Raw genomic sequence first — 17,558 nt, forward strand, 5'->3', positions numbered from 1 at the left:
TTTCGGACTGTGGGAGGAAACCGGAGCACTTGGAGGAAACCCACGCAGACACAGGGAGAACATGCAGACTCCGCACAGACAGTGAGTCACAGAGATTTCAATGATTCTGACTTTGGTGAAACGGGATTCAAAGGGCCCAATTTTAACATCAAGTTGCGCCCGTTTTTGGGCATGAAAACTTGGTAAAGTCGGGCGTGAGTCAAGTAGCACGATCTGCGCCCGCCTCCATGCCAGTTCCCCCTTTACCAAGCACTTAAAATGGCCACAATCATGACTGCGCCCAAAATGGGCGTGACAACAATTTAAATGCATTTGTATGCATTTAAATTGACTTAATGGGCTGGACACCCAAACTTATCGGCATTTCCCGCTTTACCACCATGTTCACCCATCCAGATTCGGCACGAATAGTCCACAAAGGTCCAATTCGGGTGCTCCAGTTTATGAGGAGGTAAGTTCAGAGTTTCTGGCGGCTCTCTGACATCAGTTCGATGGTGGTTGGGGGGGGGGGGGGGGGGTGGGTGGTGGTGGTGGGTCAGATGGCTCTCTGGTGGGGGGGGGTCTGCTGCCACTCACGTCAGTTGGGGGAAAGGAGGCAGGGGGTTGCGATCAGTCTGGGTAGCGATGGGGTGGGGGAATAAGGAGGACAGTGATGTTGTTGGGGGGGGGGGGCAATTTCTGAGGGGTCAGGGGGGAGGCATTATCGGGCCCGAGAGTGATGTGGCAGGGGAGCGTTTTTCTATTTTTTTTACTGCACCTGCGCAGTTGAAGGCTCCGTTCGGAGCTGCAGTGTTTCGGGTGCGATAAGCCCCGCCCACAGTCTTCTGCAGCGTGATTCACAATCGCTACTTTTTTTTCAGACAGTGTGTGTATGGGGGCGCCTGAGAACAGGTCTAAAAGTCGAACACGAAACACTCCCAGATTCAGCACTTAGAATCAAAATGGTAAAATCGGGCCCAAAGAGTTGGACTGCTGTTTTGGTGCCTCAATCAAACAGAAGATAATTCTTAATGGATTCTGGCCACAGTCCAATTAGTTCCGCTCATCCCTCCCCTGCGCTAAGGGGTTGGGGAGTTTGGGCAGGATGTCTGATTTGTATTAGCCTCCAAGAAAGGATTGGGTGGAGTTTTCCAGCTTTGCTCGCCCCAAAACGGGAAAATCCCGCCCAAGGTCAACGGACCTTTCCATGGTCCGCCGCTCACCCGCTGCGATGCCCATGGCATGCGAGACCAAAACATTCACCCCATCATCCTGCATCTGGCAGCACCTTGATGTTGGAGTGGGGTGGAAAGGGAGGAGCTTGTTCTCTTGATTAACCCAATCGGTACAGACGTTTAGGAATTTTTGTGTCTCCTAGCCTTCAGTACGACCTTCACAGGTGACAATAGTCAAAGCCCGGGGAAGAGTGGGATTTGCAAGGCGTGCTCTCTCAGTACATTATTTCAGTGATGCTCATACACTCTGACGGCAGCTATGAGGGAATGGGTACTGAACTCTCACCTCATGGAATTATAAATGAATACAACCTCTGTGGCTATAAATTACTGTTTGGATAATCAGTTTCTGACTTCTTGGCCCTTTAACTACTATTTAAATGCAGGCACAGGGTAAAATGCCTGTTAAAATTGTCAATGTTAAAAATCTGAACACTCATGTCAGAGTCCTCAAAATGCCTCCATTCCTTATCATTATACTAGAAGTGTCAAACTTTCTGTCTCCACGAGTTGCATAGATATATACCATGGAGCCATTCATTTTCAATCTAGTTCCTGGTAAATGCACAGGTCAATGAATCAAAGATGGGGGTCAACAAAACCATGGTAGGACAATTATTTGGACCCATGCCAATTTGAAATGTGTCTCCCAACAAGAGTGGATCATCGGCGAATTTATTGGTAAACGTATAAACTACACCACCTAATGGAACATCTTTAGAAGACTAATAAGTAGGACACAAGAAATAGAAGCAGTGTTAAGCCATGTGGCCCTTTGTTCCCTTTAACACTGCATCAGGAAAATGGGAATTTTTGTACCTTTTTCATGGAAAATGCCCTGGTAACCTATCTTCAGAGTGAGTTAATTATATAATCGCCACAGTTATTGATTTATAATCAACCTACCGGTGCGGTAATTCCGGACAACCATCACTAGCTGGATCAAAATCTTTGGCCGATGCCAGCAAATTCTGAGCATCCGACCGGGTAAGTAATCGAGGAGTATCTGGATCCCAATAGATGCCGTTCACCAAACAAGTGGTATATGGGGCAATCTGGAAAAGAGTGTGGACATTTTAGCAACTTCAGAAGTGTAAAGCATTCCCGATTTAAAGCAGATTAGCTGCCAAGATACACTCAACAAGCTGCATCTCACATTTTCAGAAAAACATAAACTTAAGGGTGATTTGTTTGAGGGTTATAAACCGATGAAGGGATTAGGCAGCCGATTTAATCCAACTAAATAGGTTAGGGAGGAACGGGAGGTGTTGGGGAGGGGGGAGTTAGTGGTAGTGGTCACAATCTCGAGTTGTGTAAGGATAGACAATGTTCAAGGTCAGGAAGTTGTTTGTTTCCTAGGGAATAGAGGATTATGGAACAGCTTCTGGCTCATTCGGTGAATACTGATTATTTGAATTCCTTCAACCGAGGGCTGGCTCTGTTCCTAGCTGGGATTGAGATCATCTTGTATGGCAGGTAGGTAACGCGTGATATAATCAGCACAAGAATAACTTCTGTTTCCAAAGCCTGAGGAAACTTCAATATTGTTCCCCAGTTGGGATATCTGAACATATGAATTATGAGCACGAGTAGGCCACTCAGTCCTTCGAGCCTGCTCAGACAGTCAAAAGGATCATTGCTGATTGGGCTGTAAACTCAACTCCACACCCCCTCCTATCCCCAATAACCTTTCACCCCCTTGCTTATCTACAATGTATCTAGCTCTGCCTTAAAAGTGTTCAAAAATACTTCATATTGTGTCTTAACATCCGAGCTCTCTAGCACCAGATTGGGGGGGATATTCCAAAAATGTGCCGGGGAATTTCCTTCAGCCATTTTCAGGTAAGGATTTGCACGGAATTGCCCAGAAATACAAATGTCCTCTGGCAGTTATCCTGCACTGGGAACCATCTGAAAATGTGATTGGAATCACAAACTTCAGATGATTTTGATTGTGTTACACCAATAGTTACCCTGAAAAAGATAAGAACTGAAAGCTCTTCTAACTTCCGGTTAACTACTACAAAGACTCAGAACAGCCTCCCCCACCCCCCACATCCCTTACGGCACCATCCCCACCCCCCCGCCACCATTGGAATCCCTCACACCCCTGGCGCCCCAATGGACACCCCCCCTAGTGTCATAAAAAGAGGGCATTTCTTCCTTCCCCTTGGCTCTCCTACACTTCGATGCCAGACCTTGGAGACATGCTACACTGCCTGGATCTCGCCCGGCCTGAGTCAGAAGGTCAGATGAGACTGGCTCAAAAAACTATCAATGTAAGCAATTGGGCACGGAGTGACAATCCAACATGGATTGCCACTCCGAGGATGTTCAGGTACAACATTTTAGAGTATGAGGAAAGATTGGATAGACTGGGGTTGTTTTCGTTAGAACAGGGGAGGCTGAGGGGTTAGTTAATTGAGGTGTACAAGATTATGAGGGGTCGAAGTATAGGAGACAGGAATGCCCCGCTCCCCCTCACTGAGTGGTCAATTACCAGGTGCCACAGATTTAAGGTGATTGGTAGCAGGTTTAGACGGGACATGAGGAAAACTTGTTCAGTTACTGGAACTGGATGCCTGATTTGGTGCTGGAGACAGAAATCCTCAACTCATTTCAAAGGTGCCTGGTTCTGCACCCGATTCTAAGTTCCACCCAATGTTCTATAATATGCAAAGCTACGGACCAGGTGCTGGAAGGGGGAATTAGAATGAACAGCTAGTTTTCTTCACTTTTTCTTTGTGGCCTGTGCAGGCATGATGGGCTGAATGGCCTCTTTCTGTGCTGTAACTGTTCTATGGTTCTTGACTCTTCTACCGCCTTTTGAGGAGGACATTTCCAAAGACTCACAACCCTCAGAGAAATGAATCCTCCTCACCTCTGTTCTAAATGGGCGACCCCTTATTTTTAAACAGTGACATATATTCGTGCCTTTTTTGCTTATGCAAAATATGTATTTGGGTGGAGTGGAGATGCCAAGACTACACAGTTCTTGGGAACAGGCTGGAGTAGGTCTTTTTCTGCCCCTCATTGATTTGTCTGTTCATATATTTTGTACATTAACCTCTAAATGAGAAAGTAACATATGACATCAGACAGAGAGCAGCATCAGAAACAAAGTCAATTTACCATCTTATTCTAGCTAGGCGCAAAGTGTGGATTTATCTGTGCTGGATGCTAACTTTACAGGACACCCTTGACGTCAGTTGATGACTTTGCAAATAAATTGGACATAACAGATGTACCAAAGAGTCAAAAATATGTAAAAATGGATCACTGTGCCAGACTGGTAGAACAACTTCCAGCCTGTTCCCAAGAACTGTGTAGTCTTGGCATCTCCACTCCACCCAAATACATACTTTGGAAAATAAAATGTTCTGTTGGCCAGATCGTCACCCAAAGTTGATAGAAAATACACTCTGGTGTCAGCAGGACAGCTGGCCATCAAATATTCTTAAATAGGCATTAATATTATCACCATCCAATGAAAATAAAGGGCCTGTGAATGTACAGGCTGTGATTCCAGTGGTTGCAATGGGATTGAGACCATTGGTGCCAACCAGTTGGAGTTTGTGTGGTAAGTAGACGGACATTTCACTGGCATGGACACTTGTCTTACCCCATTCAGTTTGAAAAAACAAATCCAGCCACAGCAGGGTCAGGAAGTGGAAGGTTGCCCAACAATGCAGAGGGTGGAAGGTTGCCCAGCAATGCACCTACCACCACACCCGCCACCCTGCCAAGATCCCTGTGTAGGGGACTGATCCTAAACGCCCAAGCTCAACATTCGAGGGCACCTTGCTGGCAAGGGTCCACTTTGGTGAGTCTCAATTCTGCCCAGGCGACTAATGCATGCAATTTCACTCCATGAACCAACCCCAGTCCTACCAGAGGTATGGAGAGCTGGGAAGTTGGACCGCTGAGCTACACTGTTCCAACCTCCGACATCACTTTGAGATGACAGTTGCTTCAAAAAAGGCACGCAGAAGTTCCAATCGTTAGCAGGCCCCCTGTAAATTACACAAACAGCAGCCAACACCTGACACACCAGGGCCTCACTATTGTAAGGTAATAGTCTCAGGACTAGTACTTAGATGAGGTGCCACTTGACAAAGGGCCAAACAGATTTTGAGAATTAAGCATCTAACTCAAAGGTTGTGTGGAAAGAGAGGATTTTAATTCATTGGACACCTTCACCAGTATCAGAGAAGAGAGAACTGTCCTATTGGGATGGTCTCCACTTAAACTGGGCTAGGATCAGTGTCCTGGTGAATCATATAAACAGGGCTGTGAATAAGGCCTTAAACTAAAAGTGGGAGGTGCATATCAGAGGTGGTCAGTTGAAAGGTAAGCTGCGGGGAGGACACAAAGAGGCTGCAAAGAGATATAGACAGATGGAGTGAATGCCTCCGCCCTGAATATATTTAAGGCTGAAGAGACTATGGGGGTGATTCTGCGACCTTGCCACGCCTGGCGCGGATCATGCTGATTACGGAGAATAGCGCGCGGATCTAAAAATCGATTTTGCATCCGGCGCCAAACAGTTTGTGATTCTCCCGGCCCCTTTCTAATGGCACAAAACCGGATCACACCCAGACAGGGCATGAGTCCGATTAGCATTTTTAAACTTGTATTTAAATATGCACAGCCCATTCAACTCCCAGCGCATGAAATTCTCCAGCTTTCAGGCACGATGCAATAATGGCGTGAATCACTACTGATCTCCAAAAGCGGAGACCTGACGCGATGGTCATGCTGGGGTGTGGGGGTGGGCCGGAGGCCACTGAGGCTCCCGAGTGGTCGGGGGCATGGCTGGGCAGGGCCCACGTGGCACATTGGCAGTGCCCACCAGACACCTCGGCAGTGGCCACTGGATGCCCCAGCAGTGGCAGTTGGATACCCTGGCCGCACCAACTGGATATTGCCAGTGTGCCAGGAGTAGTGCCAATGCGGTGGGGGCCTGAGTGGGGTCTATGTTGGGGGATATGCAGAGGGGTTATGATATGGCCTGCTATGCAGGAAGGTCATGCTGGGGTTGATCATGTCAGGGGTCCTGACAGTTGGGCATATCGGGGACAGTAGAGGGGGTTCATCGCGAGGGCCCTGATACCCGCGTTACGTGTTGGGGAGGGGATGAGGGAACATGCCACCAATGAGGGTGGGGGTCCCAATGTCTGTAGGGGATGGGAGGGGGTGCCCCATTGCAATGTGAGATCAGGGCACCCTTGTGAAACAATGCGCGAGCACTCTGAAGCCAGACTCACCGGCATGTTTAGACCTCGCCCCTCCCAGTACCAGCGTGGAATTCACCACTCTCCAAAAACATGACTGAGTGTGGGAGGATTGCAGCATGGATCGCTCCATTATTCTCGTCGTTATGACACTAGTTTATGTTTGGGAGAATTCCACCCATTGTTTTGTTCAGGGACTGAAGGGATATGGGGAGCAGGCAGGAAAGTGGGGTTCAGGCAGATCAGTCATGTTTGTATGAAATGGTGGAGCAGTCTTAACGGACTGTATGATCGACTCTGCTCCCATTTCCTGTGTTCTTGTAATTTTTTTAGGACTCTGGAGAAATTACCAAAGCTACTTCAAGGCTGAACACAGCGCTGAACGGTATTATTTCCCAGATGTGAACTAACGACGTGTAGAAGAGGTTTCTCTCACGGCTGATCTTCAAAAGCTGATTTAGTTTGGACTGGGCAGTGACTGACTGTAAAAATGCATCTGTGAGAACACTAAGTTTAATCATCTAGGAAGAGAAATACTGCCCTTCAAAGAAGTGGCAGAGTGATTTTTACATCGCGTTCTACGCAATTTATATGTTGTACAGAACAAGTGCAGGATTTTCTCTTACATCAGTGCTGAAGCGCGAGGTGTATAATTGAGGATGATGTTGATACTCTACAGGGTCATATTTCCCATCGCTCTTTCTAACCACGTGATGATGACGGCTGAGGACAGTGCAGTAAATCTTACTTTGATCTGTACAATGAAAGACAAGCAATTAGTTCCAAACTGAGGCATTCACAATACACTTTAACCTTCGTTACTTGTAATGAAGAACAGTGAAATGGGAACAACATATTTATTCCCTCCCTTCTCCAGTTGTCCTTTGCGTTAATGGGTGCACATCCCCTCCCCAGAGCACTGATCATTCCATGACCAGGGTGGGGACAGCACCCATTCCCTTTATGTCAACTACTGACAACAATTTCCAGCAGCAGAGACCTGGGGCAGAATTCTCCGGCCATACTGGTCTAAAAGCCGCAAATTCCCACCCAACCGTCAGTGGCGTTTCACATTTCCGCAGCCCGCCTGCTAAAATTCCAGTGGCGGGCAGGATGAGAGAATTCTGGCCCTGATCTGGAGGCACAATTGTATATCTTAGCCTTTGTAATGCAACAAATGATGCCTAAATGTATTGCACCCTTCCCGAGACTTTTTCATTTGCACAAGCTAGTTAAAATGAGAGTTAAATTTAATTTGACCAATTCTACAACAAATCCATCTAACAAACAAGCTCAAATATAACTTATTGTCTGTCGGCTCTGATGAAGGATCATCCAGACTCGAAACGTTAGCTCCATTCTCTCTCCATACAAGCTGTTAGACCTGCTGAGATTTTCCAGCATTTTCTGTTTTTGTTTCAGATTACAGCATCCACAGTATTTTGCTTTTCTATAACTTACTGTAAGTTTTCCGAGACAAAATGTACCCGTAAACAAAAGATTAATGGTTTGTTTTAACAAGTCTAAAGAAGTATTCTTCTCAATAGGTGAACAATAGTTTGTCAAATGGCGCACAGAGAACCAGTCACCACCTTTCGGGTAATTACCCTGCTCATGTGCTGATGTGTATTGTAGTTTTGTTGTTATGCATTAGGAGTCGGCTAAATGAAGCAACAGAGCAGCAGTTTCTAGCCAGCTGCGAAACTTCTTTCCTAAGACAGCTTCGGACCATCTTCAGCATCATCCTGGTTGCAAACTAATGGCAACCGGTGAAAAGGGAAACTATTTGGAAGGCTGTTGCTGCTGGGTAGTGTGTGGACAAGGTAGGGAAGATGCAACTGAACGGCATTCTCCTGAGCGTATGCTACTCGATCTATTCAGAGACTTGATGCTACAGACAGGCAGTGCTGCATCGGACTCCCAAGGACAGACAATACAGTGTTCACACTTCCAAGTACAAATACAGTGTTCACACTTCCAAGTACAAACACAGTGTTCGCACTCCAGAGTACAGACAACACACAGTACTCACACTCCCAAGTACAATGATTCCATTAGTTTTAAGATAGCTATGGAGAATGATAAGTTTGGCCCAAAAGTTAAAATTCTAAATTGGAGCAAGGCCAATTTTGATGGCATCAGGCAGGAACTTTCAACAGTTAATTGGGGGAGTCTGTGGGAAGGAAAAGGGACGTCTGGTAAGTGGCACGCTTTCAAAAGTGTGTTAACCAGGGTTCAGGGTAAGCACATTCCTCTTACAGTGCAGGGCAAGGCTGGCAGAAGTAGGGAGCCCTGGATGATTAGGGATATTGAGGCCCTGGTCAAGAAGAAGGAGGCACATGACATGCATAGGCAGCTGGGATCAAGTGGATCCCTTGAAGAGTATTGAGGGTGTAGGAGAAGAGTTAAGAGAGAAATCAGGAGGGCAAAAAAGGGACACAAGATCGTTTTGGCAGATAAGGCAAAGGGGAATCCAAAGAGCTTCTACAAATACATAAGGGACAAAAGAGTAACTAGGGAGAGACCTTAAGGATCAACAAGGTCACCTATGTGCGGATCCACAAGAGATGGGTGAGATCCTAAACGAATATGTCTCATCAGTATTCACTGTTGAGAAAAGCATGCGATGTTAGGGAACTTGGGGAAATAAATAGTGATGTCTTGAGGAGTGTACATATAACAGAGAAGGAGGTGCTGGAATTCTTAAAGAACATCAAGGTAGGTAAATCCCTGGGACCTGATTAAGTGTATCCCAAGACACTGTGGGAGGCTAGGGAGGAAATTGCAGATCCTCCAGCAGAGATATTTGAATCATCAATAATCACAGGTGAGGTGCCTGAAGATTGGAGGGTGGCAAATGTTGTGCCTTTGTTTAAAAAGGGCTGCAGGGAAAAGCCTGGGAACTACAGGCCAGTGAGTCTCACATCTGTGGTGGGTAAGTTGTTGGAAGGTATTTTGAGAGACAGGATCTACAGGCATTTAGAGATGCAAGGACTGATTAGGGACAGTCAGCATGGCTTTGTGAGTGGAAAATCATGTCTCCCAAATTTGATTGAGTTTTTTGAAGGGGTAACCAAGAAGGTAGATGAGGGCAATGCAGTTGATGTTGTTTACATGGACTTTAGCAAGGCCTTTGACAAGTTACCACATGGTAGGTTGTTGCATAAAGTTAAATCTCACGGGATCCAGGGTGAGGTAGCCAAATTGATACAAAATTGGCTTGATGACAGAAGCCAGAGGGTGGTTGTAGAGGGTTGTTTTTCAAACTGGAGGCTTGTGACCAGTGGTGTGCCTCAGGGATCAGTGCTGGGTCCACTGTTATTTGTCATTTATATTAATGATTTGGATGAGAATTTAGTGGGTGTGGTTAGTAAGTTTGCAGATGACACCAAGATTGGTGGCATAGTGGACAGTGAAGAAGGTTATCTAGGATTGCAACAGGATCTTGATCAATTAGGCCAGTGGGCTGACGAATGGCAGATGGAGTTTAATTTAGATAATTGCGAGGTGATGCATTGTAGTAGATTGAACCAGGGCAGGACTTACTCAGTTAATGGTAGAGCATTGGGGGGTGTTATAGAACAAAGAGATCTAGGGGTACAGGTTCATAGCTCCTTGAAAGTGGGGTCACAGGTGGACAGAGTGGTGAAGAGAGCATTTGGCATGCTTGGTTTCATTGGTCAGAACATTGAATACAAGAGTTGGGACGTCTTGTTGAAGTTGTACAAGACATTGGTAAGGCCACACTTGGAATACTGTGTACAGTTCTGTTCACCCTATTATAGAAAGGATATTATTAAACTAGATAGAGTGCTTAAAAGATTTACTAGGATGCTACCGGGACTTGATGGTTTGAGTTATAAGGAGAGGCTGGATAGACCGACTTTTTTCTCTGCAGCGTAGGAGGCTTAGGGGTGATCTTATAGAGGTCTTTAAAATAATGAGGGGCATAGGTCAGCTAGATAATCAATATCTTTTCCCAAAGGTAGAAGAGTCTAAAACTAGAGGACATAGGTTTAAGGTGAGAGGAGAGAGATACAAAAGGGTCCAGAGGGGCAATTTTTTCACACAGAGGGTGGTGAGTGTCTGGAACAAGCTGCCAGAGGTAATAGTAAAGGCGGGTACAATTTTGCCTTTTAAAAAGCGTTTAGACAGTTACATGGGTAAGATGCATATAGAGGGATATGGGCCAAACACAGGCATTTGGGACTAGCTTAGTGGTTAAAAAAAGGGGCGGTATGGACAAGTTGGGCTGAAGGGCCTCTTTCCATGCTGTAAACCCCTATGACTCTACAAACTACACAGAATGTTCACATTCCCAAGTACAAATAACACACAATGCTCAAACTCTCAAGTACAAACAATGCACAGTGTTCACTCTTCTAACTACAGACAACACACAGTGTTTACACTCCCGAGTACCGACAATGCAGTGTTCACACTTCCAACTGTAGACAATGCACAGTGCTTACACTCCCAAGTACACACAACACAGTGCTCACCCTCCCGAGTACAGACAACACACAGTGCTCACCCTCCCGAGTAGACAATGCGCAGTGCTCACCCTCCTGAGTACAGACAACACAGTGCTCACCCTCCCGAGTACAGACAACAGTGTTTACACTCCCGAGTACAGACAACACAGCGTTTACACTCCCGAGTACAGACAACACAGCGTTTACACTCCCGAGTACAGACAACACAGCGTTTACACTCCCGAGTACAGACAACACAGCGTTTACACTCCCGAGTACAGACAACACAGCGTTTACACTCCCGAGTACAGACAACAGTGTTTACACTCCCGAATACAGACAACGCACAGTGCTCACCCTCCCGAGTACAGACAACAGTGTTTACACTCCCAAGTACAGACAACACACAGTGTTTACACTCCCGAGTACAGACAATGCACAGTGCTCACCCTCCCGAGTACAGACAATACAGTGTTCACACTCCCGAGTACAGACAACAGTGTTTACACTCCCGAGTACAGACAACACACAGTGTTTACACTCCCGAGTACAGACAATGCACAGTGCTCACCCTCCCGAGTACAGACAACACAGTGTTCACACTCCCGAGTACAGACAACAGTGTTTACACTCCCGAGTACAGACAACACACAGTGTTTACACTCCCGAGTACAGACAACACACAGTGCTCACCCTCCCGAGTACAGACAACACTGTGTTTACACTCCTGAGCACGGACAATGCACAGTGCTCACACCCCCCGAGTACAGACAACACAGAGGGCCCGATTTTACCATTTGGAGACCACGGGCCGGATCCGGGTGTAATGCCTGGAATCCTCTTTGCAGCGCGCCCATACGCTTTTTGCCGGCTCCAGTACGGCAAAATATGGATGGGGGGATATATATTTTGAAATATTTTCCCAAATTTTTGACTGTCAGGTTTTTAGTTCCTGCGATTATAATTTTGATATTATCTTCCAAAGGGGATTCCTCTAATTCTGTGCAATGTTCAGATGAAAACAAGATGAAAGAAAGGATCCAAGGCTGCTCCAGAGGCAGATTAGCTGCACCCAACGTTGCCCATGCAAATCACATTCATAAGTAGGGGCACATCTGCCATGGAATGTGAGAGAAGAGTTGCCAATACAAACTTCTTTTCACTATGGTTGATTTCCCAGATTTAGTAATCGCCTTGAATCTTATTTCCAACCAAGTTCCACCACGGGGACAATTCTTCCAAGTTCACCACATGACTCTGAACATTTGAGCACCTGGCTCATGGCTACAGGGACATCAACAATCCAGTAACAGATCACAAATGTATTATACAGGTCACTAATTACTCACTAGGACACTGTAGTTTAATTACCTTTCCCATAGATAATTAGGCAGCACAAAGAAGATGCTACATTATTTTCAGTTTGCAAGATTCTCCTAAGTCCATCCTCCCCCCCCCCGCCCCCCCAACCAGAGATCCATCTGAGCCCGCCCCCTTCCTCCGGCGGACGCCAGCGGAAGGCCAGGAAGGTGCTGCAGGCTCTCGAATGACTGCAGGTCGGAAGGATGGTGGAGAGAGACCAGCGATCGAGGAAGGTTGGGGGTGTGCTCTGCCGAGGGGGGCCTGCCTCCCAGGAGGGTCTGATCCCGGGGAGGGAGGGGGGGGGGGGTGTCTGCCAGGGGACCCTGCCTCCCAGGGGGGTCTGATCTGGGGGGGGCGGGGGGGTCTGCCGGGGTGGTTAGCGGAGGGGTCTGCGAAGGATGGTCGAGGAGGATGGGCTTCGGAGGTTCCCCTGCAGAATAGAAATCTGCTTCGGATTTTTATTCTGCAGGTCGCTTACAGTGCGGATCCAGAATGGACCAGAAGACGGTAAAATGGGATTTGGCGGTAGAGTTGGGCGCGCAGTTCATTAAGTCGATTTAAATGCATGCTAATGCACTTAAATCGTCGGGCCGCCCAATTCGGGCGCGGACCGGACCCGTGCCCGAATCTGGTGTCAGTAAAGCCGCGATCTGCTCGGATTCGGGTGCAGATCGCGTTAAAGGCCCGACGCCCAACTTTACTGCGATTTTGCACCCGAAAACGAACGCGAATGTTTGGTAAAATCGGGCCCACAGCATTTACACTCCCGAGTACAGACAGCACAGTGTTTACACTCCTGAGCACAGACAACACAGTGTTTACACTCCCGAGTACAGACAACACAGTGTTTACACTCCCGAGTACAGACAACACACAGTGCTCACACTCCCGAGTACAGACAATGCACAGTGCTCACCCTCCCGAGTACAGACAGCACACAGTGTTTACACTCCCGAGTACAGACAACACACAGTGCTCACACTCCCGAGTACAGACAATGCACAGTGCTCACCCTCCCGAGTACAGACAGCACACAGGGCCCGATTTTATCATTTTCATTCTAAGTGCTGAATCTGGGCGTAGTACAGATCCGACTTAGAAATCCGCTTTCAGGCGCTCCCATACGCTCTGAGCCATCTCCAGTCCGATTCGTGCTGTGGGCGGGCCTTAGCACTGCCGGAACGATTGGAGCTCTGAACTGCGCATGCGCAATTAGAAAAAAATTGGAAAAAGCGCGCCCATGTCGGATTACTCCCGAGCCACAGAAAGCAGAGAAAGCGGCCCGGGAGTGACAAACGGGAGCGAGGGTGTATTTCGGGGTGGGAGGTGGGGCACAGATGGATCTCTGGTTTGGGGGGGGGGGGGGGAGATGGAACTCTGGTGGGGGTGTGGAGGGCGCAGGGGGTTCCGCTGCCACTCTGCGGGCGATCGGTGGGGGGGAGGGGGCAGGGGTGGCAATCGGTCTGGGTAGCAGGGGGTGGTGGATAAGAGGGACAGTGATATGTGTGTTATTCACCCCCCCACTACCCAGACTGATTGCCACCCCTGCCCCCCTCCCCCCCACCAATCACCCGCAGAGTGGCAGCGGACCCCCCTGCCCCCCCACCAGAGATCCATCTGCCCCCCCCACCAGAGATCCATCTGCCCCCCCACCAGAGATCCATCTGCCCCCCCACCAGAGATCCAACTGCCCCCCCCACCAGAGATCCAACTGCCCCCCCTCCCCAAGGTACATCTGCCCCCCACCAGAGATCCAGCTGCCCCCCCACCAGAGATCCAGCTGCCCCCCTTTCCCCGAGATACATCTTACCCGCCTCCCTCCCCCCCCCCCAAGATAACGATCTGGCCTCGCTCCCTCCCCCCCCCCAACCCCAAGACAACAATCTGGCCTCACTCCCTCCCCCCCCCCCCCCCCACAGAGAATGGTCTGGCCTCACTCCCCACGCCTCCCCCCCCCCCCCCCCCACCGTACAACAATCTGGCTCACTCCCCCCCACCCCTCCAGACGGCGTTCTGGCCTCACTCTCCACTCCCTCCCCTCCAGACAACGATCTGGCCTCACTTCCCCCCCCCACCCCGACAATGAACTTGCCTCACTCCCCTCCTCCCCCCCCCACCAGAGAATGATCTGACCCGCCTCCCTCCTCCCCCCCCCCCCACCACTGATCTGAGTCAGAGAGCCATTGGAAGCTCTGAACGCGCTCTTCAGAGGCTGGAGCGCCCGACTCAGACTTTTATTCAGCAGGTTCATAAAAGCGCTGTTCCGGATCGTCAAACGCGGTGGTAAAGGAGGAAATGCTGATAGAGTTAGGCGGGCTGTTCATTAATTCAATTTAAATGCATGCAAATGCATTTAAATCATCGTTGCGCCCGATTTGGGCGTGGAACGGATCCCCGCCATTTGCGGGTTTCGGTAAAGTGGCGATCTGCGCGGACGCGGGTGCAGATCGTGATAAAGGCCTCACACCCGACTTTACCGTGATATCGTGCCCGAAAGCGGGTGCAAATTGTTGGTAAAATCGTGCCCACAGTGCTCACCCTCCCGAGTACAGACAACACACAATGTTTACACTCCCGAGTATAGACAATGCAGTGTTTACACTCCCTTGAGTACAGGCAACGCACAGTGCTCACACCCACAAGTACAGAGAACACAGTGTTTACACCCACGAGTACAGATAACACACAGTGCTCACACTCCTAGCTTTTGAACACTATGGAGTGCAGCCAGTGAACATGACATTGCATGAATACAAAATATCGCTCGTATCAGATTATATTAAAACACTGAATGAAGCAATCTTAACTGTTAAATACCTCCAGACTGGAAAACACCCTTCAGCTCATGTGGTTCAACAAATTCGCAAGGAAGTTCAGTGAATATTTCCTGTGCTCCCTGGAAAGATAACAGCAGTTATCATCGCAAAGTGTGTTTCATTTCTTTTGTGAAATACACCCAGACCATTTTCCAATTCTTACGTTTATATAGTATTTATAATGTTAAAATAGGCAGCCACCAAATTTAAAATCAAAACTTGAGGTAAGAAACAGAAGAGGTTTCAAGAAACTGGAAAGACTTTCAAGAAACACCATTGGCGAAATATGGACTAAGATTTGTAGAATATTTTCTGGTAAACACAATGCAAAGTTAACTTTGTTACGTAGTTTAGCTAAACACAGCAAACAACTATTGGGAATTCAAATCTTTGGCTCCTTCACTGAACTGAACTGTTCCTTTAAAGATTAGAATCATGGAATGGTTACAGCACACCAGGAGGCCATTTGGCCCATCGAGCCTGTACATTGCTCTCTGCAAGAGCAATTTAGCCAGCCCAGTCCCTGGCTCTTTTCTTCCAGCCCTGCAATCTTTTCTCCTTCAGGCTCTTATCCAATTCCCTCAGCTCCTCCCCACCCCCATCTCATTTTCCCAGCTCCTTTTCACCCCCGCACCTTATTTCCTCCGGCTGGATGTGTGGTGGTGGTGGTGGGACGAAGGGGACTGCCCCCTCCGCATGAACATAAAATACAGCACGACACTGACATGCTGGCAATCTGATGTAACCAAGCCAGCCCCTGATCCTGTCAGTTATAAATAACTCATTAAAAGGCCAAAGGGTTGGCTAAACGCCCAATCATTTGCACTTTGTTATTGCCTGCTTCATTGTTCAGGCACGGACAGGAAAACGTTTGGGATTCTTTACAGCAGCTATGAGGAGAGCACAAGGGCAGAATAAAAGACCGTCCTACTATGACTACATGTAGCAGCACAGTCTGCTGCTGAAGGTGGCGGCATTTGTATGCTTTTTGACACCACTTATTCACTGTTTGAGTCTGACATAAGAAGGGGTTAAGAGGCTATAGGGCCTTTAATTTTGTGCCTGTGACTGCCTTACCATTCACAACATAACTATTACCCCCCCCGAATGACATCCCAACCTGGGGGTCTGGTTGGACACAGAGATTCCACCCCCCCCCCGCCCACTTTCACACCTCTAATCAGCTGTTCCTCACAGGACAGCAGGTAATTGGCCAAGCTGAGACATGGGGGCGAGAGCGGGCAGACCACTCACTTTCCATTCCGTCTCCCAGCAAAATCCAGTTCCCCCTCTCCTCGCTATCCCCATCGAATTGAAAGCAATGCAAGTGGGAAATGTCCATCCTCTCCCGTCTGTTGATCGCCAATAAAGATGATAGTTATTGGACAGTGTGTGTGAAAGGGAGAATTTAAACACGAGTGTTCCTTCATCAGAAAAAATCAGAAATCAAAAAATCCCTACAGTGCAGAAGGAGGCCATTTGGCCCATCGAGCCTGCACCAACAACAATCCCCGTAACCCCACATGTTTACCCTGCTAATCCCCTGACAATAAGGGTCAATTTAGCATGGCCAATCAACCTAACCTGCACATCTTTGGAGTGTTGGAAGAAATCGTAGCATCCGGAGGAAACCCACACAGATACGGGGAGAAGGTGCAAACTCCATACAGACAATCACCTGCGGCCAGAATTGAACCCGGGTCCCTGGCGCTGAGAGGCAGCCAGGGTAACCGTTGTGCCATCGTGCTGCCCTGCGGTGTGGTCTTTCTGTCTGTGTACAGGACTCAAGAGATCGAGATGTACAATAGTTCTCAATTAGTTAGAAATGATGACTTCAGAATCAAAACTGGGGAGTCAGAGCAAACTTGTGCTCATTAAAACACTGCATATTTAACACTGATCAGGGAAAATGAAACCCATCCATAAATTGGCAATGACAGATTTGTTTCTTCTACTCTGACAGTGTCAACCCAGTGCACAAAACAGCTGGTTGGCAGGAGTAAACTGACATTCAAAATTTGTTGCCTCATCAGAGTTTGAGACTTTTAAAGTCAGGAAGTTTTTAAAAGTCAGAAGAGTTACTCAGTTGAAACTAAGCCTCCTGTCAATGACTTGGAAGTCAAATGCAACTTCAGTTCACAGAATCTCTACAGTGCAGAAGGAAGCCATTCAGCCCATCAAGTCTGCATTGACTCTCTGACAGACCATCCCAACCAAGCCCTATCCCCGTAATCCATGTATTTACGCCGTTAATCCACACAACCTGCACATATTTGAGCTGTGGGAGGAAACTGGAGCACCCAGAGGAAACCCATGCAGACAGGGGGAAAATGTGCAAATTCCAAACAGGCAGTCGCCCAAGGCTGGGATTGAACCCGGGTCCCTGGCGCTGTGAGATAGCAGTGCTATCCATTGTGCTACCATGCCGCCCTATCAAGTATTTGTGCAACATTACAT

General features: G+C 48.0%; 1 protein-coding gene across 6 annotated transcripts in view; it reads right to left on the reverse strand.

Moving 5' to 3' along the window:
• Positions 1-17,558, reverse strand: part of aass (aminoadipate-semialdehyde synthase) — a 97,539-nt gene that overhangs the window by 54,654 nt on the left and 25,327 nt on the right. For all 6 annotated transcript variants that reach the window (XM_078220137.1, XM_078220136.1, XM_078220142.1 and 3 more), the window contains 3 exons: positions 15,103-15,181; positions 7,075-7,202; positions 2,121-2,269 (listed from right to left, as the gene is read on the reverse strand). In XM_078220137.1, the coding sequence (XP_078076263.1) occupies positions 2,121-2,269; positions 7,075-7,202; positions 15,103-15,181 (356 nt within the window). The remainder of the gene's footprint in view (positions 1-2,120; positions 2,270-7,074; positions 7,203-15,102; positions 15,182-17,558) is intronic.

Source organism: Mustelus asterias, chromosome 9 (genome assembly GCF_964213995.1).
Source record: "Mustelus asterias chromosome 9, sMusAst1.hap1.1, whole genome shotgun sequence".
Lineage (NCBI taxonomy): Eukaryota > Metazoa > Chordata > Chondrichthyes > Carcharhiniformes > Triakidae > Mustelus > Mustelus asterias.